Raw genomic sequence first — 25,146 nt, 5'->3', positions numbered from 1 at the left:
ATTTCCCTGAAACGATTTTTGTTATATCCTTGTCAAAGCAGGAGATGAGTTTCCTGAGTGTAAGCTAACATGATGCTCCAACAAGCTATTTTAACATTGCATTTATTCTGATGTGCTGTACCTGATGTTAATAGGCTACTTCTCTTTCATAGAAGGAATTTCCATTGACAGTAGATCAATGTGTTGATTTGTGAAGGTGGTGATATAATTCAAACACATTTAAGTTGATTTCTTTTTGTCCAGAACAGAAATCTTGCATTCCTGTTGCTGTTAATGTGTTCTAGCATGATTTCAAGTAACTTCTTTTGCACAATTTCTCCAAATTGCTCTATGCAATAGTTCATTTCTTTTCACATTAATCCACTAGTGTTCTCAATGCCGAGAGCGCCACTGTTTAAGGGCTGTGTGTGTGTCTGCTCATTGCTTAACATCTACTTTTCCTTTTCTTCCTGTGTTTAGGTTGACTGAGCATCACAGTAATGCTTGACATGTAAAACTAGCAAAAATCAATTACTAGAATTACGTAATGTTTAGTTTGGTCTAAGATGGCAGTTGAATTCAGAGTAAGTTGTTTCCTCTTGTCTTTTATGGCCACCTCTTTGCTTAACAGCAAAGTATCCACAGGAGCAGATAGCAAGAAATTTGGGGGAAGAAAATAGAAAGAGGAAGGAAGAGAAGAATGGTTTGTGAGGGCAGGAATAATCAACAGTTCCCAGGTTCAAGAAATCTTAAAATTCTTGAGAAAAGTAAGTCATATTCCTTGTTCTGATACATTAACATCTTAAAGAATCTTAAATTAATCAGACAAAGCTGCAATTTAAATGAGGGATTTAGAACAGTTTATTAGACTAATTTTAGAAGTATTACATTTGTTGCTAATAAATAGTTTTCCATAACTTTAGGCTGACTAAAGTGTGGGGACTTTGGATTGTTGGGTTTTTTTTTTTTGTTTTACTACAAAATCTAATCCTAAGAGATCTATAACTTTTAGTGCCTGATTTTTCCACTTGGTATTGTTTTTGATGATGGGAGGTAGTGGGTTCATAGAGAGGAAAACATGAACTTTTCTGTGTAACTAAATCTGAGGAAACACCTTGCCTGTGTTTTCAAGCTCATACCTGAAGGGTGGCTTTTGAGTTTTATGTTAAGCAGAAGAATGGTTTGAACTACTCAGGTTTTTTAGTAGTTGGTGTACTCAACTTGCTTTATATTTGGAGTGGTTCAGTGTTTAAAAGAATAACTTTCCATACTTGTGATATGCTTTTCTAATATATTAAGTTAAAGGCTTGTTATTAGCAGGAACCAACAATAGGAGGGTTTTCCACCCCTCCCCAGTTACCAGCATTTTAGTGTGAGTTATGGATATCGCATGGAAAATTAAGAATTTAGGATTTATTTCAACACAGTCATGGTTTGATCCTGGTCATCTCTCTGTAACTATGGTCTGTGCATAAGATAGGCTTGGCACTGATTGTTTTGGGGTCTCTTTCAGAGGAGAGTAAAAGCTCCCCCCTTATAATGGTTATGCATATAAATGCACATGGCTATGTGGAGATTCTTTTGTATCATCAAAGTAGCTAGAATGCCCTCTTTGTTTTAGTGAAAATTGTTCTAGTTTTGTACTACAGAAATTTCAGATGAAGTCAAAGAACTGTGCATGGTTAAAACAGGGTAACCTTTCTCTGTCAGCTGGAACTGCCTGCAAGTTCCCAGTCTCCTTTCTCACTTCTGGAATTACAGAATTGCTGGATTTTGCATTGCTTGTTCACTGCAACCCAGTGTGAAATGCATTTGCTTAAGTCACCACTAACCTATTAGTGTAACTAATGAATTTGAGGTAGGTCTTAAATGTAAATAAACTTAGGATTTTACAGTGTGTTTCATACTTGTTTCTTGTGGCTTTTGAGCACACTTCAGTATATACTGCCATAGCTTCTTAGCTTATGCATATAACTGTTAAGAGGTGCATTTTAAGTGGAGTTATCAGCAAAGATTGGAAGTGAAAATAAAACGTGCAGAATTTGTGTATAGAGTAAATATGTTTAGGGAAGTCTGTTAGCTGAAACATTCCTATTGAAATGTTTCCTATCATTGAAATATCTGAATTGTGATGTTGGTGTAAAACAAATGCAAAAAACACACTTAATGGTTTGGTTTTGTATGGTCTTTTAAGGCAGTCAAATCTATATAGCTGTTATACATACAGATATTTAAGTTGAGAGAGATGTGGGTTCCAAAATCAAGTTTTCTGTAGTAAGGTTATTCCCAAATTAGAGCTGCCTGAAGACCGTCTTGTTCAATATACAGAATGAATAACAGTGCTTACTAAACACTTTTTCTGTATATGGTGCAATCCAGGAGTCTTTGTGAGTGGAAAGATAATCAATAATTTTTTCACGGTGCTTATATACTGTTCATCACTGTAGTATCAGAGCACTCTGGAAATATTTATTTGTCTTTACAGTATTCCCAAAGAGCAACAATGCTCCAGTGTACAGGTATTGCACTGAAGAATAGGCATCCAATTCAGAAAGTGTCCCAATGGTTTTGGCTATCTGGTTAGACACATTAAGAATGTTCTTTCCCATGGTTGGTGATGGTATTTACAGTCCCAGGCTCAACTCTTGGTGATTTCAGTCATTGTGATGATTGCTTAGTTCTTTAAAAATTGGAGAGTGCAATATTCTGAGCTAGGCACATTATAAAACAATGAACGCAAAACCCCTTTGGATTAAGTGAGGTGACAAGAGGAGGAATAGAACAGATTTTCCAGATCAGCATTAAATTGCTTTATCTGCGAAATCATCTTTATTTGCTTTTTTTCTAACTCTCACAGAAAATGAAGCAGAAGTAGTGAAGGTTAGTTTCTTTTTATCTTGTAACCCTGATAAATTTTCAGAAGGAAAGTCTTGCATAGTAAATGTAATTAAGTTCATGTGAGAAAATGTAACATGAACATATAACTAAATATTACCCTAATGCATACACTAGAAACCAAAATATACAGACTTCTGTCAGCTGTTACCAGCCTCCAGAGAAGTTGAGTATGTTTACAAGATCAGACCTCAAATGTGAGGATGTCATAGTGTTCAGTCTTATCAGTACCTCCTGAATATATTATTCTACTTACAAAAAAGCTAGAAAATAAAAAAACCTGATTACTTTCTTGCATGTCCTTTTTAGAATGAAACTCCAAACTCAGCTGAACACCTGTAGGTTGCCTAGTTTCACATACTGTAATCCTTTTCTCTTTCTTTTCTGTTTCTTCCTCATTCATGTGTCCGTGTCTTCCCCCCTGAGGCGCTTTTGAGCAGGAATTTCTATTCTAAATCTTCTCTCATTGCAGGAACTTACTTGATTTTATTAGCAGTTCTAAACCTAAATTTAAAATATATACATTGCCTTATTCCCACTGTATTGATGACAAAGGCAAGGATACACTCAACTGACTGCTTTCCTTTTTTTTAATGTGTTTTTGTTGCAGTCATGCTTTACAGCAGAATAGTATTTCAGCGTCTGATGTCAAGCATGTAAGATTTTCCTTCTTTGTGCCTTTTAGAAACATCTGTTTTATTAATAATGTCAGAGTATCTATGTGTTTCAGTCATGGGAACTGAATTAGTTTGTTTCATTTGCCAAGCTCCACATGCTTATGAGAGAGACTTACGAGAGTTTGTGGTCTAACTGACTGTTGCTTCTGTTGGGATTTTTCTTCGGTATTCTTTCAAAATTAAGATAACTCATAGTTAATATTCTTTACAGGTCTGAGCATTGCCGGAGAAAAACAGATGATCTGTGTAAATTGACCAAGGCTTCTAAGGAACCAGAAAAAAATAATGTCTTCACTTTTAGAAGATGGGAGCTGCAGAAGAAAGGTTTGTAGTGAGCAATAATCTAGTACTTAAATATGAATTTTGGAGAGTGTTGGGAAATTTTCTTTTTTTAGTCTAGTATTACGAGGAGAGCACAGAAATAAAATAGGCATTGGACTCAGTGTATGTGTTTCCTCAAAATGCATTTTTTATAGGTATGGTAAAATACATCAAATAGTTGTTTTTAAATAGGATTAAAGATGGTGAATCAGATCTGTGGAAGAAAAAGGAAACTGAGGGAAGCCTCACTGCACCATTATAATCCTGATTTTATAAAAAGTTTATACTTAAGATTGTAATACATTAAAAATGCTCAAATGGTTTGTGGACCTTGCTAAAATGTTTATGTTATATGGCAATATTTGTATTTACTACAGAAAAATTATGAGCTGTGTACTGAGTCTCTAGGAGAAACATACTGTATTTTTAATACTAGTTAGTAATATTTGCAGATTAGAACAGGAAATGGAGAATATTGCATCCAGCAGAAGATAAAAGAAAGACTGTGGAGTATGGAGTGCTAATTCTTACTTTGAAGGGAGCTATGAATTTGGTTATATCCTTACCTTAACTAATTGTGCAATAATAATCTTCCCTTAACTATTTTAGGGAATATATTTTGCCAGCCGCACACAGTTAAAAAAGGAAAGAATTTATCGTGGAAAGTATCTGCTTCCATGCATTTTATTTAAGACCTAACAGATATCAAGAAATACAAAGTTTTTTAAGGAGAATCCATTAAATCTTTTTTTTTCTTCCCTGACACAGAAAACAGGAACTGTGATGAACTGGAAAAGAGGAGCAGAAACGTGAACAGCACCACTCTTACTAAGAAGGAATTGGCCTCTCTTGATTCTGAGAAAAGGAAAAGAAGATCTAGTGGCCATATTTCTGATGACTGTAATGCATGCATTCCAGAAAAAGCACTTCTACTGTCTGTAAGTTTCACTTAATTTTAATGTATGTGTTTGTGTACACACATCATGCATACTTAAGTAGCAGCAGTAGCAATATCCAAAATAAAAGAATTATACTAATAATAAATAGGGTATCTAGGGACACTGTTATACCTCTTGAGGGAAAGTAGTTCAGTGCTGCAACAAGAAGAGTGTATGTACTTCTGTCCAAAACATCAGAATATGCTTGTTGTAGCAGAAAGGTTGTGAGAGTTGAATGACAAGGTTTCCTTTGGACAGGAGCGTAGAGTAAAACAATTTTGGAAATAAGGCATCTAGCCACTTAAGTGAAGCTTCTTTCAACACATGGTATAGAACTAATTAGCGACTTCGATACAGAAATTACAAAGCATACCTGGGGTTATTGAAACCTTGCAGATGTCATCTTTCTCCCTCCTCCTCAGTCTATCATACCCTTCCCTGAAGTTTATTCTTATCTGTCATTAAGATTTGGGGGGGAAGGAGGGAAGAAAAAAGGCTGAGGGAATCAGTCAGTCAAGGACAAGCTGTGGTTTATATTCAAGCATTTGAATACAATAAAGGCATCTCTAACCCTCTGATTAAAACCCCACAGAAGTAGGTAGTTGCTGAGTCCTGTTCACCCAGTTGACCAAGCCACACATTTGCAAAGTAATGAACATCACTGATGCTTAGTCTTTTAGCATGAGACAGTGGGAGAGCTGCTAAAAAATCATAAATAGTTTCTTGTTCAGTTTGAATGGAGGTCATAGTAGACTTTTAAAAGGTTGTCCCTCATACCTTTATGTAGTAACCTTTGGCATATGAGGAGGGAGAAACTATCCTGACTTGAGCTCTAACTGCAGCCGCATTAAGCTATAATTATTTTCTCTAGCACATAGCTAAGTCTCGGGATCACTGATCTGAACCATCATAGAAATGTAAAGAAATAAACATCTCTGATTCTTTTTTCTAGAAAGAGCAAAGATTAAGTTCAACTCTGTCTCCTGGACACAGAAGATTGTGTGAGGATGGACAAAGTCGCGGATCTGATACAGTTCTGGTGCCGGATTGTATTCCACAGCCACTAGAGAGGGACTATAAAGACACTTCCACACAGAACCACTTAAGGCCTGCTCCTATCTGCACAGAGGAACTTGGCTCAGAGTCTTCTCCTGGAAATTTGTCAGAGAAACAGCTTTCTGCCACCTGTGAGGATGTGATTTCACCACGAGTCAGTACCATCAGGAAAGTAAAGATGGACACATCACAGTACCTGAGCAAGCTGCGGAACAGAATCCGCAGGGTTAATCGGCAACTTGTTTCAGTTGACCCAAGTATGTATTGTATCTGTGCTGCTGACAATTATTGGTATGCTTAGGTACTAAGAGAACTCGTACATTACTGACTAATTGCAACATATGGAACAAAAGATTGAAGACAGAGATCGTGTTGTTTGCAATGTGTTCTGCAAATTAAAGCAGTGTCTAGTGCCAGTGTCCTCTACTGGAGTGTAGAGGGTCTTGTTACCTGAGAAACAGGCTAGACGGCAGGATTTTCAAATTCTAATCCTTATGTTGCAGCTGATATTGTGGCTATGGAAAATCAAGCTTGTACTTTTAAATGGTGCTTAAACTGAGAAAAAAAGTTCTTTTTTTTGAAGCAGCTATATTGTGGCCTGTTTCTCTTAATAATAAAATAATTTTGAGGATCTTGAGTAAAAAGTGTTAATGAAGATACAAAGCAGTATTTGTTACATACACTTTTCATGCGCAGACTGACTAGTTTGGGCAATGTACATACTACAAGAGAGAATTCTTTGCTCATCTAAAATCCACAATGAATGAAATGTTCTCAAGTCTGCATCTTGTAGCATATGTATACTTTTTTTTTCTTCTTTAGTTGTCCTTTCCAGTGATGATGAAGATGGACCTTCTGAACCAAAAAGCACAGAGCTGCTGCAGGATAATATCACTGACAATAAAGAAACAGACCAACAGTCTGACTTCTGTTTCTCCGGAAAGCAACTGGACAACAAGCTGGAAAGTCACACTGAGCAGGTAGTACAGGTTTTGGTCTATGTATTGTTATGCCAACCCTTTAATTTATTTCACCAATGTTTATTTTTTCTTGCATGTTGGAACAAAAGTGAAATGCTTAGAGCCGATATGATTAGTCCGAGCAACAAGCAGTAGCTGCAGTAACTTATTTCACAGACAGAATTCTGGACAGTCTTCAGAGAAGTTCATTGGCTCTGAAGCTTGGGTGTTTTTGCAAGATACAATGTATTTCATATTTTGAAAATAAACATTTGGAAATGTTTAATATTACAGAAGAGGAAGGACCAAATAGTAATCCAAGCTAGAGGTGACAATGGTAGATACATCCATGAAAAGTTGGGTTTTTTCCCTGCAATGTTTTATATTGATCTCAGTTTCTTCTTGTCATTCAGTCCTCGGTTGTAATTCAGTGCATGGAGAAGTTCAAGGATCCTTGTTGATGGCAGACAGAGATAGGGTAACGTTCCTTTTCCTGTGTGGCTAGCAGTGGAATTTGAATCTAAAACTGGCCATAAAGGTGGTTGCCCCATTTTGGACTTCATTAACCTTGTGCTGCTTGCTTTGAGCTGGATTTCAGTTATCCCTGTAATCCTGAAACAAGTCAGAAAAGCCATTGCTACCTCTTCTCACAGTTGCATCATTTTGATCATAAGCATTGAATTGGATTCTGTACCTCTGATATCAAAAGAGGGGTTTTTTTGTTGCTCTGTTTTGAGTTTTTACTTGCCTCTAGATTAGTAAAGAGCACAGCTTATATCTTGGCAATGTGAACTTTAGAGGTGGAGTAAAATACTGTTAGGCCTTTAAGGACATTGTCAGTAATGATTGTAATAACATTTACAACTTTTTAATATGGAATTGTTATATGAAAGTTGGTTTTGGGAGTAAATTCTTACAAACATGAAGGGAAAAATCTTAAGATTACAGGAGGGAATTACCTCATTTATATCCCTGTAGTAAATACACTTCTTTCTCCCAGTCTTTAACAGAGTCAGTTGAAGATAAATGTCCTATCAGCTTACCTTCTGGAAGCACACCTAGAAAACGGATGAACCCAGCACTGGATGTTAAATTTGATAGTCTATACATTGGGAAATTTAAATGGTTATCAACAGATCCTGCTAGGGTAAGTTGTTCTACTATGGTCATATTTTAAGAATACTTAAAAGTCTGGTGAAGCAAAGCTAGTGGTACTTGGTGTGAAAGCACTGAGTTCTGATTATTATTGCGTCACATTGCTTTGGCTAAATGGAGTGTGTAGTTCATTACCTTGTGTGTTTGGGTTGCTGTCAGTAGAAGAGCTAACTGGGATTTTCTGTGGCCACAGATTTCAGAGGTAAAGGTTCTGTATAAATGCTCTACTGGAACAGAAATCACACTCGGGAAGCTTTCATGAATTCTAACAGAAAACAATGGCCATGTTAATGTCACTTGAAATAAACGCCAGTTACTGTTCTCAGAAATAGTACAGATATGAGAATAAAATAATCCATAATGATGGGAGTTCAGATATATACTATGCGCTAACCTTTCCTTTTAAGCAGAAAACTGCTGCTTTTGTAGCTTTAAAGACTAAACACTAAAAGCATTAGCATATAGGCAACATGCTACTCGCAGGGTGTTGAAATATAAGTGAAGATGTACTTCAAGTGGAGTACCAACTGCAGGAGTTTCAACAGGTCTTTGACTAGGCTCATTTTATATATTGCAATTGAAAAATAAATGTTTGAACATGTATATCTTTTTGTTACAGTAAGATTTTACAATCTTGGATTGTAATCATAATTTCAGCTTTTCACAGAACAGCAGTTTTGTGCAGCAGTTCTCATGCAGTAATGAAAACACTTGATTGAGATTTCCTAAATTAATAGCCAAAATAATTTGAGGGATGAGTTGGAATATTTTTAGAAACAATGCTTTTAGGCGGAAAGTGAAAAGCAACTTTGTGCTTACTGTGGCAATGTTAGAGAAACCTCTTCACTCAATGTATATGACAACCTTCTGTCAAAGTGACAATAAAGCATTCTTCATATAGCCAAATCTTTTTGACGTAGCAACAGTGTAAGTGGAAACTTTAAAGGCCTTGAATTCAAAAGTTAACATAAATAGCAAAGTAACACCCTAGTGTTGGACCATTTATATAGTGACCTTAATTCAAATAATGCAGCTGACAGTCTTTATCATGGGATGCTTACAAATAAGCTCCTTTTGTGCCAAGTGTTCATAATTTTTTTTTTCTTCTAAGGAAACTGTAGACAGCTCTGCAACTTTCTGCTTATTTCTCATTGCTGAGCACCTCTGGAAGTCAGTTTGCTGTAATTTAGATTCCGTAATATGTATTTAGGAGGGGTTTTTTTAGGTGAAATAGGCAATATTAAGTCTCAAATTAGGCATATTGGAGTTGGCAGTGTTAGGTTAATGGTTGGACTTGATGTTCATAGAATCATTTAGATTGGAAAAGACCTTTAAGATCATCAAGCCTAACCATTAACCTAACACTGCCATTCCACCACTAAACCATGTCTCTAAGCACCTCATCTATAAATACCTCCAGGGGTGGGGGCTTAACCGCTTCCCTGGGCAGCCCATTCCAGTGCTTAACAACGCTTTTGGTGAAGAGATTTTTTCCTAATGTCTAATCGAAACCTCCCCTGGCCCAACTTGAGGCCACTTCCTTTCACGTCCTAGCACTTGTTACTTGGGAGAAGACACTGACACCCACCTTGCTACAGCCTCCTTCCAGGGAGTTGTAGAGAGTGATAAGGTCTCCCTTCATCCTCCTGTTCTGCAGGCTAAACAACCCCAGTTCCCTCAGCCGCTCCGCATAAAACAGAATATCTTAAGCGTCTTTTCCAAGCTAAATGATTCTGTGATATTATTTTCAGTTTATTTGGCTGTAAGTAAAGAAAGATGTGCAGATAATTTAAAATTCTTTGTTTTAATCAATTTCTAAAGAGCAAACTAATGTATATTTTCTGATCTTATTTCAGTTTACAACCAAGTATATTACGATCCCATTTCAGGGTAAGAGAATTTTTTTCTTTAGCCTTCTCTTAAATAGATCTTTAAACTACTGCATTAAAATACTCAGTATGTATTTATATTATAAATAATTTATAATCTTGCATGCTTTCACAAAGACATCAAATAATTTTTAAAATTTACATTTTTCAGTAAATAAAAGTATTGATGTCTATAGTGTAACCATTAATAAATTAACAGTTTCTTACACTTTTAAGGTGAACTTTTAGTTTTAATGGCTTTGCCTCTTGCATTGCTGGACATATTGAGTGTTGAACTATAGTAAATATGACTATGCATGTTTTTGAGGTACAGCATTAATATTTTCAGATTAGGGTTTTAGATCCGTAGGTATTAAAGAAAAATGTATGAGTTGACAAGTATGTATGGTAAGAGGAATATAAATGTAGATTTGCATTCAGATCATTTTTCAAAGATGATGTGTGGTTTCCATTATCTTGTAGGAGAGGGCTTTTGAACAGTTCTGAATTGGATTGACTAAAAGCAAATAGGAATTAATGATTTGCAATATTTATTTTTGTATTTGTAGGTATTAACTGTGGTTATTCTGAGCAAAAATACAATTTTTTTCATGAAGAATCCTGCATTTATATGTTTAGTTTTTGGTGTTACAATTTGGTAACTTTGTTTTACAGAGTTGGATAGAACTGATTTAAGTATTAAATTCTTAACACATTTTATGTAATGACAGGAATAAAATCTACATGTACTGTTTTAATACACTCTGATTATACTTAGTCTTAGTATGTAATTACTGTAACATGTGTAACTTTATAATTACCCATGGCTGTGAAAGGTATGGTTATTTTAAATTCTGTTTTCTACAGTGGCTCTTAATAAGAATGTTAAGCTGACAGTGGATACTCTGGACCTGAGAAGGTTTGGCTTGTGGAGAAGTGATGGTGACTGTTCTTCAACAACAGTAATTTTCCTCTGGTTGTCTGTGGATTGTGTAGAAAAGATTGAAACCCAATTGGGAAAGTTAGTTACCAGCAAACCATGTGAGTAATCTCTTTCCTTAAATGCAATGAAAAAGTCTAATATATGGTATGTCAATAAAGCAGTTATTTTACAGTTGTTCTTCTGGAATACTGAGGAAGGCCTATAGCTTTTCTAAAAATGCCTTGCTATGCTTGTATTTGGAAGAAAAAAATCTAACATAATGTGATTCAAAACCACTGCTACTTAATAAAAAGACCTTGGAACAGTTCAATTGTAATCTGTGTGAGGAGGCCTTCTGAAACTAGGTTTGTGCGTCAAGTATCTCCCCCGTTAAAATAAATGGGATGTTCTAAGTGTCCTTATTCTTGAGTAATGTATATGCTAGACAAAAGGCTTGGCAGATAAAGTTTGATTTAGGTCTTCGACAAGACTGCACTGGGCCATTGCGTTATTACTGGAGGAATTTCCACTAAAGGCCAAATGGGCTATTTAGTCTGTAGAGTCTTATGGACTGGCTCCATCTGTTTTTTTTTTTTTAGTGTGAAGCTCTGTAAAACTGAATATAGCTTTTGCTCAAATACTGAGAGTGGCACAATCACACAAGGCTTTACGTTATCAAAATCATTGTGAAATGACATCTAACAAAATGGTGTCAGAGTTGCCTGTGTGAAATAACAGTATATTTACCCTGTACAATTGCCACTTGTTTGAAGAAGAATTATAAGTAATGTTAACTTTACATAAGGAGCACGAATAGTTTGAGGTAAGATACTGAGTGAAATTTTAGCAGTGAGTTACCTTTACATGATGTAAATTAATCAAGGTTACTGGTAGCTTCTATAGACACAGTTTCCTGTGAAATGAGTGAAACCTAAGTATGGAGTTGAGGCACTTTTTAATCTTAGGTTTATTTACCTTGAAATTTATGTGGAGACTTGTTGAAACAAATCAGTGGTAATTTTACAGATTGTGGAAATGGTTACTATGATTCTGCTCTGCCTTCTTAGTGTGTTAATATTAGAGGAAAATATATTGTGCTGGATCTGACAGCCTGAGAGGGGTGAGGCTGCTGGAGCTCCATGTCCCCAGGTCCAGCCAGTAGCAAGGCTGAAGGTGTAGTCCCATAGGTAGAGCACACAGAGCACGCACATTCACCACATGTATACCTAGCAGGCCACACAGATAACACAGACACACAACTCTCAAACACAGACAGTGCCAACAGCCTCATCTTGCTCCCCTCCCTGGCTAAGCATGATGGAGGCCTGCTAGTGAGAAAATACATACATACACACATATATGCACAAGGTGGATCTGCCTGTCAGCTGGGCTCACACACTGTCTGCCCGGTTGCTGGTTCTGGATCCCAGTCTCCCCAGTTGCTGTCACCTGGACATGGAAGCCACAAAGGCCACTGCCAGTTGCTGGTACAGACAGTCATGCACGCAGGCACACAGCTGGCCAGGACTCCCCTGGTCCCAGTAGCTGTCCCCTCTGTGCTCTCATCCTTAGAGATACACAGGCAGTCTCACAGCCAGAGCTGGCCCTGAGGGACCTGCTCACCCCCCTGGCTCCCAGGGCACTTCACCTATTTACCTAGTTTGGCTTGATCTTCACTAGCAATCGCATGCTTGCTTGCACACACACGCTCACTCCAGCTGCTGCACTCAGACTGTCCTTCACACAGGAGAGAGTTAGAAGGGGATTTAATGAGAAGAAAGGACAGACTGCGCTGATCAATGCACAGGGCGTGGCCAGACAAGTGTGCTGAGCAGCAAAGTATTTAGATGTGACTGGTCCTTTTTATGCCCTTAGCCCTCTATTTTCCCATACTTGTTCCTCCTCAAATCACATAAATGCCTCCCTTCACCTGCCTTTGGTTCTTCCCTGAAACATCCCATAGTAAGTCCTGTGCAATCCCAAAACGCTTTTCCCTAGCATCCCATCATGTCTGCTGCACACCTCAGCAGTAACCCCTCCTCTCTTCAAAAGGTGCTCTGGCCTTGACTCGTCTTGATGGGTGTCAGGTGTGGACCCTGGGGCTGAGGCTGTCCTTGGTCAGCCCTGGGAAGGGCTGAGACCGGATGTCCCTTCCTCCCAGCCCTTAACTGGGGTTCCTACCTGCCATTGTGCCCTTGTGCTCCTCTGGGCTTGTGGAGGCAGGCCTTTGGTGTGCTGATGGCTGCTGTGATGAACCTGGCAGGGTATTATTTGGGCTCCCCCTCCTGCTATTGTGTCTCTTATGCCCCTTTGTGGGTGTGCAAACAAGTTTTTATCATGTGACCTAATAGTTAATACTATCCATTCTCTCCTTTTTCCAGCCAAGTGTAGTGAATTTGTATTTCTTGAATTGTCCCAACCACTCGCAGAATGGGAAGAAGACAGACTGACTGAATTGATTACAGATGTGAGCAAGAAGAACAGAGCACCAGATCTCACTGACTTTTTGTCTTTGAAGCAAGTGTTACTCTTGTTTAAGGATCTTTCTCCTGAAGAAAGCTCTTTTATGAGTTACAGTAAGGATCTGCAAAAGCAACGTATGCCAAAAGAGAATACCTCAGATGCTCCTGAGCCTGCAGTTCAGGTTAGTGAGTAGCTGTTGCTTGATTCATTGCCACCTGTTTGCATTCACATATTCTAGTAAATTTTAGATCACCCAGTTGCAGAAAATAAAATGTTTCTTAATCCATAACTCAAGAAAACCCCAGTCATGTTTTTGTTATTTTTCCTCTCACAACGGGACAAGATTTGCAGAAACAAGATTGTGTCCACGGAAGGATAGTGTATAGACCTCATCAGTAAGTGGTTGTGCATGCCTAGAACCACAGGGATTTCCTGCCTTTGTGGTGTCTCCAGGGTAGCAAGTCGGGAGTTAATCAAGTAATGAGCGATGGAGCCATTTTTCAGTTGAGCTGGAAGCGAAGGGGTGCAGCAGAGGAGGAGCTGTGTATCTTGCTCATTCCAGACACCTCTAGACATTCTTGTGGGGACTCCACAGCTTGAAATGTCAAATGATTTCTAAGGCTGATGAGGAGATGGGGCTGTGCAAGGCAATGTCTTAATACACCTTTCTCTGAGGAGTAAATGTTTCAACCCAACCCCGTATCATCGTCGCCTCAGAAATTACATGTTTGTTCCCATTAGTGAAAAGCACAGAGACAACAGATTAACCTGGTTGTGAAACTGGGAACTTTTAAAAATTGAGCCAGCCACTTCAAATCGGAGTTATTTCTAGGCAAATAATTAAGAACTAGATTTTCAAGCCTTCCAAGCATACACAGCTCCTAGTAAGACAGTCTGATGCTTGTCTCCATCCTTTCAGGTCCTGTTTCTTCTCCAAAACCAGTCTCTGTCAGTTGGCTGAATAATGTTTAAACTGTTTTAGAGAGAAGTTATGAACAGATGGAGACCTGTTGTAATTTTAAAAGGGACATAACTTTTTTATTGTCTGAGCAGTGGCATGCTTACCTGAATACTGGTTTACGCTTCTGCTCTCCAGCAAGATTCTTCTTCAGTGATGCAGGGTACTCCTGTGGACTTCAGGCTTTTGTGTGTTCTGTTTTACATATCAAGCAATGTAATGCTTTTTACTATTATTCTTATTATTGTTTGGATTTGTTCTGGTAGGAATCAAAACCGAAAGTGTCCAGGCCCAGTTATGCCCTTGCAAATAAGCAGAATAGTGGTTGCTATTCTATCTCTCTGTCCTCTGCACTGAATGAAGAATGGAAGGAAGTAAGAGAAACCGGAGCAGTTAAGAAGTAAGTATATTTCTTATAAATGAGAAGGTGAAAACACAGCAAATGGAATAAACAGATTGCTGGAATAAAAGCATTCTCTAGTTGATTTGGAAGTGTTGTGTGAAAGATGCTCTGTAAATCTAAAATATAACCAAGTATGAATGTAGTTATTTTTGTTTCCATCCTAATAGTTAACAGACAAAACGGGTGTGTTACAGGATGGCAGAAAATCTCACAGAAATTAGAGAATACCTGAATTGTGACTACAAGGTCATATCACGGATGCATCAACGGGAGGGTAGGGACCTCATGGCCTCTCTGAGTGCCCATCTAAGTCTGTATCACAGCAAAAGTATTGCTAACTTAGGCTGAGCCTTTTTTTCTTTAGTCTAAACAATGCTTCCTTTTGCTGTTCTGTCACACTCAATCTATTTGTAATTAGTTTGTCATATGATTTACTAGTTAGTACAGGAGCTTGGTTAACAAAAAACGTAAGAAAATGGGAACACGCAAATGTGTAATGCAGCAAGATACTATGAGAGTGCTGACATGCCTCAGTTGTGTCTGCACTAGCCTGTTAGTCCTCATACTTCTAATACAGCAAACATCAGTGAAGTAAATTAGAATCATAGACTCATAGAATGTTTTGAGTTGGAAGGGACCTTAGAGGTCATCTAGTCCAACCCCCCTGCAGTGAGCAGGGACACCTTTAACTAGATCAGGTTGCTCAGAGCCCCATCCAACCTGATCTTGAATGTTTCCAATACTCTTAACTCTTGCCTTTTGCCATCACTGTTCTTACTGACAGAATAGCAGTTGGGTTTATTTCTGCAACAGCAAAAATGCTCAGTTGGTGTTTCCAGTTAAGTAATATGGTTGTTAATCTAGAGCTTTTAAAATACATTTTAAAAACTGATGTTAGAAGTAACTTGGGCAGTTTCAAACCACTTAAAGTACATATGCTGCATGGTGTGTAAACCCAAGTTTCCTGCTTGGAAATGTGGGAGTCCTTATCAGAGTCTTAATGAATGGAAAAATCGCTGTTCTTTCATACCACTTGAGAATATGTCCCGTAATATTTCTTCCCTTGTATAGCCATTTGTCAATTACTTTTATCAAAAATAGAAAACCAAGATATGTAAAAATATAATCTCCTTTTCAAGTTTTGTAATAGTTAAATTGGAGGAAGAAATGGTAAAGGACTTCTGAGTTAGTGAATAGTTATGAGAACTACCACTTTTAACAGGTTCTCTAGAAAATCTTCTACATGTGGAACAGCCATACTAAGAAGAATGTAATGTAAAACACAGTTTGTCACTGTTATAATGTGATTTGTGTTTTCTAGTTTAATTGTTTATCCACCCCCACCTGCAAAAGGAGGACTGGGAGTCACAAGAGAAGACCTAGAGTGCTTAGAATATGGAGAGTTCCTCAATGATGTCATCATTGATTTCTATCTTAAGTAAGTAATCACAGCCTTAACTGTACCCTTTTTTCTGGGACCTGATCTGGACTTGAACATTACTGTATATGTTGGTCACTAAATATGATACAACAATTTTAGAAGTAACAGTATGATGAATTTGTAGATGAGCTTTTTTAAAGCTTTTATGTATTCTCAGCAGTTTCATTTGTTTCAATTTCATTCTTGTCCTTCTAAAAGGCTGTGATGTAATCCAGACAGAGTAGCTGGGGGGGGAAAAATCCTCTTGGCAACCTCACAAAACAGAAAATGCTGAGCTGTCTTAGGCAGGCAGTTAAACAAAGTAGAGGGTCTGTTTGTTTACGAGTTCACATGAAGTGGAGCATCTTCTGCTGTTCTGTGCAAGAGTTCAGGAATTCCAATGCACAGCTCCTGCAGAAAGGAGCACAGCATATACTTCTCGAGGAAGTTGTGTTTGGCTTACCTGCTTCATGCCATCCTGCTAAAGTTGCTTGTGAAAGCAAGTTTTCCAGAACCAGCATTGTGGGCCACCATTCCCTAAAACCGAGGTTTATTTTCCCTGTGCTAACTTAAACCTAACCAGAATTCTGGCTCTCTTGAAGGTTATCTGCAAGAGTTCCATTTTGCTTGGCGTCTAGCACGGCTGCAGTAATTGTGAGCAATAGGAAGCCAGTTAAAACTTCTTGTCTAGAGGAGTGGAAAAGGAAATGTGTACCAGTGTTTCGATGTGGTTTTACAGCAAAGCCACCTGTATTTTGCTCTAAACTAGGAAAAAATCATGCAGTGTGGTCCTCTCCATAGCTGTAGCTTCATCTTGCCAGAAAAGGAAGATTTGAATAAAGAAATTCAATGCAATCATTGCAGAAACTCCTCTGCTTTTATATTTGTTAGACTTCCCATGTTCCCAGTTTTCATTCTGTTGCAAGCTGTGTCATGTATGACTCTCTTGTCCAAGTCATTGGGTGAAGCTGGAGGCACCTTGTGTAGGATGAGTGCAATTAGGAGAGCTTTGGCCTTCTAGGATGATGAACACTCAAGCTGATGTTCATAGTAAAATGATCAAGAGTAAAATCATACAGAATGAGTACCTGTAGAATATTTGTCTTAACTTCCACATGCATAACCTGTAGAAGTAAAACGGACAATTTATAGTACCAAACTGTCCTATGCTCTTTGTATACACAGGAGTACAACATTCCATAGGCTTATATTTGGTTAGGTTTTCAAGCCTGTCTTAATTACAAGGGCTAGAAACCAAACTCTAAATTCAGAAGCACTAATACTGGTGCACGAATCTGAGATAAAAAATAACTGCATTCTTAATAGTTGCCTGGCTGTTACATACTCTGTCTACCCAGGTGCATATTGAAAACAGAGTAGAGAGAAAAGTTTGATGTGATTTAGTGGCTGGATGCAAATGATAGTAAGCATAACCTGCGTATGATAAGTCATTAAAATAATTGTCCTTCTTTCATATCAGTAATGGTACTTTCTAGAAAAGGAATTTAATAATTTCCTTCTCTTTTCTTTGGTAGATACCTGTTGTTGGAGAAGGCACCAAAACATCTTGCTGATCGTACACACATTTTTAGCAGTTTCTTCTATAAGTGTCTGACCAGGACAGAAAAAAACGCTGAGGGAGATCTCAAAGTTTCGTAAGTTCATTTGAGATGCCATTATGACCACAAATAGCTAGCTATTGATGCCACTTGGAAGGTCTGCAGATCATCTCCTAATTAGCACATAAAATAGTAATCAGTGTTCTTTAAAGGATTAGTGGGGTTAAATACTGTAACTCACAATTGAAGTATACTGGTGTTTTTCATTAAAATCGGCATGGACTCATACTGAATACGAATGAAAGTGTTACCACCGTTCTCCAACATTATCTGAATATTTACTTCAGACAATTATTTATGTAATTTGATCTTCCTGTTAGAAGCTCAGAGTTTTGCAAGGTATGCATCATTTTAAGAAATGGCATTTCTAAAAATATTTTAAAATTTACCACATAATTTCATTTTGCATATTGGTAATAAATTATTGTCCAAATTTTAGTAAGAAAACTTTCTTACACACAAAGTTTACACATTTGGTGTTTAACACTTAAGTACACTGGAATTGGAGAGTTTCACAAAAAAGTATCATTGAGAGCTTAAGAACCCTGTGTCACTTTGTTTCTGGGTCAGACTGTATAAAGGGTAGGACTATCCCTACCACACTTTCCCTCCCTTCTCAACACTGTTTGAGAGTGGAGCTTGCCGTGCCACTTCACTTACAGTGATGATCTGCCAGCAGCTTCCTTTCTATTTTCATCATTCAGCTTATTGAAGGTTGGTTTTTTTTCCTGTTTCTCTGAAGTGATTTTTCTTCTGTTACCCTTGAAGTCCCCATGTTTTTCATTCTACTGGCAGACAGGCCACCTGCAGAAGGAGGTGTGCCATCTTGTTTGTGTTACAGTCACTGCTGGGTGAAAGCAGTGGGGAAAAAAATGCAACTTCTACAATATTTTCGAACAGGTCTCAAATTCAAGGAGCTGTGCTTAAGAGAATGTCTTCTGTCATTTTACTGTTTTCTGACCCTTGAATGTTCTGACATGGAAATAGAATTGTCCATGTTAAGAATGCTGTTGTGCCTTGATCTGATTCCTTTTTAAGGCTGGACTGTCCATAACCTCCTTGAGGAACCAGAATGGCATCTTAATTCACCATATTTCAAGGACTGTAGGTGCTCCAGATCAGGAGATGGCTTTGGAAAGTCTAGTTTTGTGTTTGGGCCTAGATACTTACCTGGTGATTACAGGTAGTTTGGGTTTGGGTTTTTGTTTTTGTGGGGTTTTTTGATAAATGGGTAGTGGAAAACTGGGCTCTGTACTGTTGGAAATTAAATTAATTTCAACTGATGTAGCTACTTAGCTTAAAGACCCTTAGCTTCTCTTTCTTCACACTGCTTAGGCAGTAGATTGAGAAAGCTCATTCTGTAGGTGCTTTCCCAGGCTGCAAATATGCCTTCCCCTTTTAAGTTCCCAGTGCTTTTAGAGTCCTGTAGCAGAGGAATTTTGCAGCAAGTCTTCACTTAATGCTGGCCCATGCAGAGTCCCACAGCAGCTTGTTTTTTCCATTCCTCACTCCTTTTCTCCCATTCCTCCTATACTCAAATTACATTTCCTGATCACAGATCAGGATGGAATTGGAATGGTAATAGTTATGTCTCCTGAGTAGAGTGAATTTTGCTTTCAGATCATATTGGAGCACAGTTCTAGGAATTGTTGGTTTCTATTTCAACTTGTGCAAACGAGATACAAATTTGGTGTTCCTCTCAATTTTTTCTTATTCTCCTAGTATGCTGTCCTCATGCTTTTTATGTCTGTAGGACTGGAAATGAAATGTGCTCCAGCATTTAAAGCTCAGGACTGAAGGCAATCTATTTCAGTTCTGGCTTTGATACAGGTGTGTTTCATGATGCTATGCAAGGCATTTAGCTTTTTTCTTCGAAAGATAAGGTTGTTTAGAAAGGCCTTCAAAAGTGGTATTGTGAAGTTTAATTCATGGATATTTGTAAATTGCTATAGATCTGTTTTTAGACTGGCTAGTGTTTAGTTGAGATTTTTTCATTTAGTGTAGTAAATAATAATTACTGGATAAATAACTGCAAGAAATCCTTTCAAACCTATGGATGATTTTTTCCAGAAGAGTTTAAGATCATTCAGAATGGCTTGTTAATCACTTGAGCTTGATGATGTGCCAACTTATTTTTTTCTCTGTCGGGGAAATTTCAAGAGTAAATTAAAAACCCATTGAGGGATTGGGAAGATGTAGGAGTACTAATCCTTATACCGTACTTTAACTAAAAAGAACAAATCTGAACAACAGCTGTCATTTGGTTTCTGCAGAGCAGCACAGAGAAGACACAGAAGAGTAAGAACATGGACTCGTCATATAAACATCTTCAGTAAAGATTATATCTTTGTGCCTGTGAACGAGGAGTAAGTCTATGTGGATTATACACCTTTTCTGATATGTAAACATTTAAGTATTTGAATGTTGTGATGATAAAAAGATTTATGGCTGTAAGCTTGGATCATTGGAAATGAGCACGTTAGACTTTGAAGAAATAACAGGTGTGGAGTGAGTAATTTTGAAGTCTCTTCAAAAGTTAAAATTTTTTATTTCATTGTCATCAGTAAACTTTGCATCTTTGGTTTTTGTTTACTGAAAATTGCTTTTATGTATTTATCAAAATAATTTGTATGTCATTATGATGATTCCTGTGCACTTAAGTAATATTTTTATAAAGAAATCACAGCAACTCATAGTGTTAATAGATCAGGAGTAGTACTTTCATGGTCTGTGCCTTGGCCTGGTTGAAAACTGACCTGCACATGGAAACTCCAGTAAAACAGAATAGTCATTGAGAGTTACGTATGCAAAACAGCTGCAGAAAGAGATAAGGCTAGAGGCATGCTATAGCCTCAGCTATATTCAAAACTGGGATTACCATCACAGATTATTTTATTACTTGGGGTTTTTTTGTCAGTGTGGGATATATGGTGAGGCACTGATAAGTTGCTGTGGTTGCGTTTTTTTAAAGGAATTGATACTTACTTTTGCTGTTATGTCACAATGCAAAGTAAAAAACGAGTGAGAGGATTAGAATGAGACATCATGAAGGAATATGGCAACAATGATCATGTGTAACAGAACAGTTGCCCATGAGTGTTATAAAAACTTTTCATATCTTTTTCAGAACCAAACATTTTGATGTTTTTCCCCCTCTCCCCCCATTGTTGGGCAGGTCTCATTGGTACATGGCAGTTATCTGTTTTCCTTGGTTAGAAGAAGCTGTATATGAGGAGTGTCCCCATCAGAATTCATTAGATCAGCAGCCTCAACAGTCTCCACTTCAGTCAGAGAATGAGAACACTAGAACTGGTTCATTGTTGGCCTTCCTTCATAACTGCAAGGATGAAGAAGAAATGAATGCTAACAGAAGTTTATTCTCAAAAGGTAGGTAATCTAGAAGAAACTATGTCAAATCATGTACAGTTCTAATAGTGTCTTAATCCTTGAAGGAGAGATATGATGTCTTAAAAAGTGTCTTTCATGTCAAGATTGATTTAATATGTTTATGTATTACCATGCATAGCAAGGACTGCACTGCATTCTTGTTGTCCACAAGTCTGGAAAATGCTGGAAGGTACACGTAAAACCTGTGGCTCAGATCCCATCGTGAGTGGGAAGTTCTTGGAATTTTATCAGGAAGGCAGACCCTCAGTAACTCTGCTATTTGAACATTCAGAAGCAAAATCAGTTTATAATTCACTGTCATATTTTGAATAGCAGTAATCATGAATTTTAAAAAGAAAATACTGCAGTTAGAAAATATTTTCTCAAGACTTTAATTTTTTTCTTTTGTACTAGGTGGTGATGAAATTGCTGCTTCTGCTTCAGTCCTGGATTCGGGTATTTCTAAGGTAAGTGCCTTTTTGTGCTGGCAGAGGAAACATATTACTCTGTTTCTGAAGGCTCTGAGACTTGACCAAGTTTATTTTGCATCATCTTTTTTGCAGCAGCTGTTGATACTTCTGTGGCCTGCAGCATGTGCAAGACACTTCAAATTAGCCTAAAGTCCTCCTTTGCCTGCCTATATTGCCTATGCTATGCTTTCATGTGTTTTTTAAAATTATTTATCAGTTTCTCCCTTTCTGAAATGGGAGCCTCTCTGGCTTTACCTTTAAATCTATGAAGACATTTGAGTTTATAATAGTTGGAGTTTTTTAAGGTTATTTTTATTTTCTCTTCTCCCAGATGTCCCTAAGTAATTCCAAAAGGCAGATATGTAAAAGGTATGTTTCTGTTTTTATACTGATACTGTATCAATAAATTATATTAAGAAATTCTGCAGTCATTCAGTTATTTGTCATAAAGCCACGGCTGTAGGAACTTGTCCATTTTTTCCCATGCTTTTTCAGATATTGATGCTCTTGTTAAGCCATATTTAAACAAAATATTTGCTTCAGTAGTGTTGGTAATGAAAGACTACAATGATTTTGTTTGTTTGTTTTTGTTGTGTACAGGCCTTGTATACTCATCTTAGATTCTTTGAAAGCTGGTTCCGTACAGAAAACAGTTCAGGTTTTGAGAGAGTAAGTAACTACAGTTTCCATATATTAGAAAGAGGTGCTGCTGGTGTTATATTTATGTTCAAAATACTTTTCTCCATAAAGCTGTACATTTCTAATGCTATAGGAAAATCCATAAAGAGCCACAACAAAGAAAATGGTAATACAGAGGCTTGTGTGAAAAGTCTGTCTTTGTTCTGCAGCCTGGATATAATGCAAAAATTGTAAAGTGGACAGTCTTTTTGAAAGTGGAAAAAAAAAATTAGAAGTAGAGGAGGTTTGGGTTCTTTTCCCTCCAATTCAGTAATGGAGGATGTTTTTAAGGGTAGAAAAACAGATTCATTAAAATGCATACTTTTACACACTCCTAATGACTTTAACATCTGTCAACAACTTCTTAAAATTAGTAAATATTTGAAGCTAAACAGAATTGTTCATCTGTTGTATCCACTTCACTGAAAGGGACAAAAATCTGTAAACCAAATAGTACATCCTTCTTGAAAAGTAAATTTTTCAAAACACTATGTGAGGGTTAGATGAGAATCAGAAATTTTTGTGAAACCATCTTTTCCCTAGATAGGGAGGCCTCTCCCACCATGCGTCTTGGGAGGAAGGTTGAAATAGCAATTTTTATTTATTTTTAATCTCTGTGGGATGTATTACCTTAGTGCTCTATGCTTTGAGCTACTCCTGGGGTTGAAATTCCAGAGAGGGTGGTTTCCTGAAGTTCAGAGAGATGTCTTGAAAAGTCAGAAAACAAAGCTGACTCATGGAGTTGTGAGATCAGGCAAGTTTGGGAAGTAGACCTCTTTTTCCTTCAATTTGCAGTTACACCCTGAAAGCTGAAGTTTAAGGGAACTGATGCAGGGGTTCTGTGATATCTTCTTTCCTTGAGATTACTTTTGTGGTGTTTTGGGCTGTGGTCAGGCTCAAACAGATTAATTTTGAAGTCTGCAGTCATAGGTTCTTGCAGTTTCTAGGGAACATGCTTCACTGAACTGTCTTCATCTTCGAACTGTTTCATGTTTGCCGCCTTTTTACTGTTGCTGTTTTCCCCAAAGGTGTTTTGTGTGGTTTAAATATATTTTTATTCTCAGAATTGCAAGGACTTCAGGCTTTTAGAAATCAAACTCAAGGTCTGACTTAACGTGTGTATTTTTTTTATTCCCTAAACTCAGACCTTATGTTTGATTTTTCACAAGCCCTGAGCCTTCGCAACTCTGACTAAAGTCAGCAGAAAAGTATAGGTAACTGTTGTCTTTGAAAATCAGACCCTTGTGCTTTCAATCCCATCTCTTCAAAATCAGTGGCCAGCCCAGAGTGTGGGATCTGTAAGTTGCTACTGAAGTGCAAGAGCAATAGTAAAGCCTGATGACAAATAAGTCATAGTCATTAAAGATGTGATCTGTTAAGGGTTTTTACAAGTGTTTATATACCTTGTACGCTAGTAGGTTGCAAGGCTTATATTGGTGGAATTGTAATTAGAATTCACCTTACAGAATGTCAAAGTTTTTTAATGGTTTGCTTAGGTTAGAAGACCACTGCTGGCCTCTTACGATGAACCCAGGAAAAACGTATGCAATAGTCAGGGAAGATTACTTGAGTTCTTCCTTTAGTTAAGATTTAAAAATGTCCTGGTATCCTAATAGCTTGAAGAAACTCAGCACAAATAACTTCGTTTTTAAATAATGTCATGCATCTTCCTGTTTTGTATATTGCATATTATGTGATAGAGATGCCCCTGAGTGTGATAGAATATTGGATAGCGGAAGTTGTGTTGTTCCTTGTATGATTATTTTTTTTTACAGATTCTGTGAAATATTGAGCAATATCCCAAAATGCACTGAGCTTAGGAGTTATTCCTCAAGTATTTAACCTGTTTGCTTTCTTATGTAGGTACCTTGAAGCAGAATGGGAAGCTAAACGAAAAACACATCGAGAATTCAATAAATACACTATGATTGACCTGTGTCCCAGAGTGCCTAAACAAGATAACAGCAGTGATTGTGGTGTCTATTTGCTGCAGTATGTGGAAAGCTTCTTCCAGGTACAAATGGAAACTATCTTTCCCTTTCCCCAAAATCACTTCAAACCCAAAAAAACTATTTTGGAGGGAAATAACCAGACACAAAAAGCCTGTGATGCTCAGCCTCAAAAGTGACAAAGCCATTTGAGGGAGAGGAGATAAAACCCATTCCTCAAGTAGTGGCAGGGTTCTTTGTATCTGGAGCACAGTCAGTCTCTCATCAGTGTTTGCTGGCAAACGTTTCTGACCTTGTAGTTGAATGTTGCTTTTACATTGACACATTCAATATCCCCAACTATTTGGACATATTTGGAGTCTATTTTGTTTTCACATTTCTGGCCTACAGATGTTGCAAAGGCATCTCTTCTGTGCATCTCTTGTAGCCTCTAAAACTTTGGTCAGCTTGTGCATTGGCCTTTGGCTCTGCAGGCAGCATCTTTGGCAGAGAGAGGGAGGGGAGGAATCCTTAAAAGGGAATGCACAGAGCTAAAGGAGCCTCTCTTTCCTGTTCAGTACATACCTTTAAACATCTGCAGATGCTGGGCTTCAGGCACTGTCTTTTAGGTTATCCCCAGCTCTTCCTCCCCTGGATCAGTGCACTGCCCTCTTGCTCTGTCCTTTGAATGGCTCTGCTTGTTTCATGCTTACACATGTGGTCCATGTTCTCTCTTGAGAGTCCTGTGTATGAAAAGCCTTGTGTAGGGCTTTGGCCAGTGGACAGATTTTTCTTCTGTAGTAGAACAGATTGCCATTACAAAGTGCCTGTACACTAATTCACACAGTGTGGGGAATAAATGTGAAGAATTGGAGATCTGTGTGCAGTTGCAGGGCTATAATCTTGTTGAGATCACAGGGATATGGTGGGATAGCTCACATGACTGGAGTGCTGTGATGGATGGATACAGGCTCTTTAGGAAGGACAGGCTGGGAAGATAAGGAGGTAGAGTTACCCGTTATGTGAAAGAGCAGCTGGAATGCATGGGCT

The 25,146-nt window shown here is 37.8% G+C and overlaps 1 protein-coding gene across 6 annotated transcripts in view; it reads left to right on the top strand.

The window, feature by feature from the left end:
- SENP7 (SUMO specific peptidase 7) overlaps positions 1-25,146 on the top strand; it is a 46,367-nt gene that overhangs the window by 17,137 nt on the left and 4,084 nt on the right. For all 6 annotated transcript variants that reach the window (XM_035897549.1, XM_035897552.1, XM_035897550.1 and 3 more), the window contains 17 exons: positions 3,763-3,875; positions 4,641-4,810; positions 5,763-6,123; positions 6,689-6,846; positions 7,826-7,972; positions 9,837-9,870; positions 10,716-10,889; positions 13,152-13,414; positions 14,458-14,591; positions 15,916-16,032; positions 17,550-17,669; positions 19,907-19,999; positions 20,809-21,020; positions 21,435-21,487; positions 21,822-21,859; positions 22,091-22,159; positions 24,032-24,182. In XM_035897549.1, the coding sequence (XP_035753442.1) occupies positions 3,763-3,875; positions 4,641-4,810; positions 5,763-6,123; positions 6,689-6,846; positions 7,826-7,972; positions 9,837-9,870; positions 10,716-10,889; positions 13,152-13,414; positions 14,458-14,591; positions 15,916-16,032; positions 17,550-17,669; positions 19,907-19,999; positions 20,809-21,020; positions 21,435-21,487; positions 21,822-21,859; positions 22,091-22,159; positions 24,032-24,182 (2,407 nt within the window). The remainder of the gene's footprint in view (positions 1-3,762; positions 3,876-4,640; positions 4,811-5,762; positions 6,124-6,688; positions 6,847-7,825; positions 7,973-9,836; positions 9,871-10,715; positions 10,890-13,151; positions 13,415-14,457; positions 14,592-15,915; positions 16,033-17,549; positions 17,670-19,906; positions 20,000-20,808; positions 21,021-21,434; positions 21,488-21,821; positions 21,860-22,090; positions 22,160-24,031; positions 24,183-25,146) is intronic.

This window comes from Egretta garzetta, unplaced genomic scaffold (assembly GCF_000687185.1).
Source record: "Egretta garzetta isolate BGI_Z169 unplaced genomic scaffold, ASM68718v1 scaffold367, whole genome shotgun sequence".
NCBI classification, from domain to species: Eukaryota; Metazoa; Chordata; class Aves; order Pelecaniformes; family Ardeidae; genus Egretta; species Egretta garzetta.
This window is presented reverse-complemented; position numbering and strand designations above follow the sequence as displayed.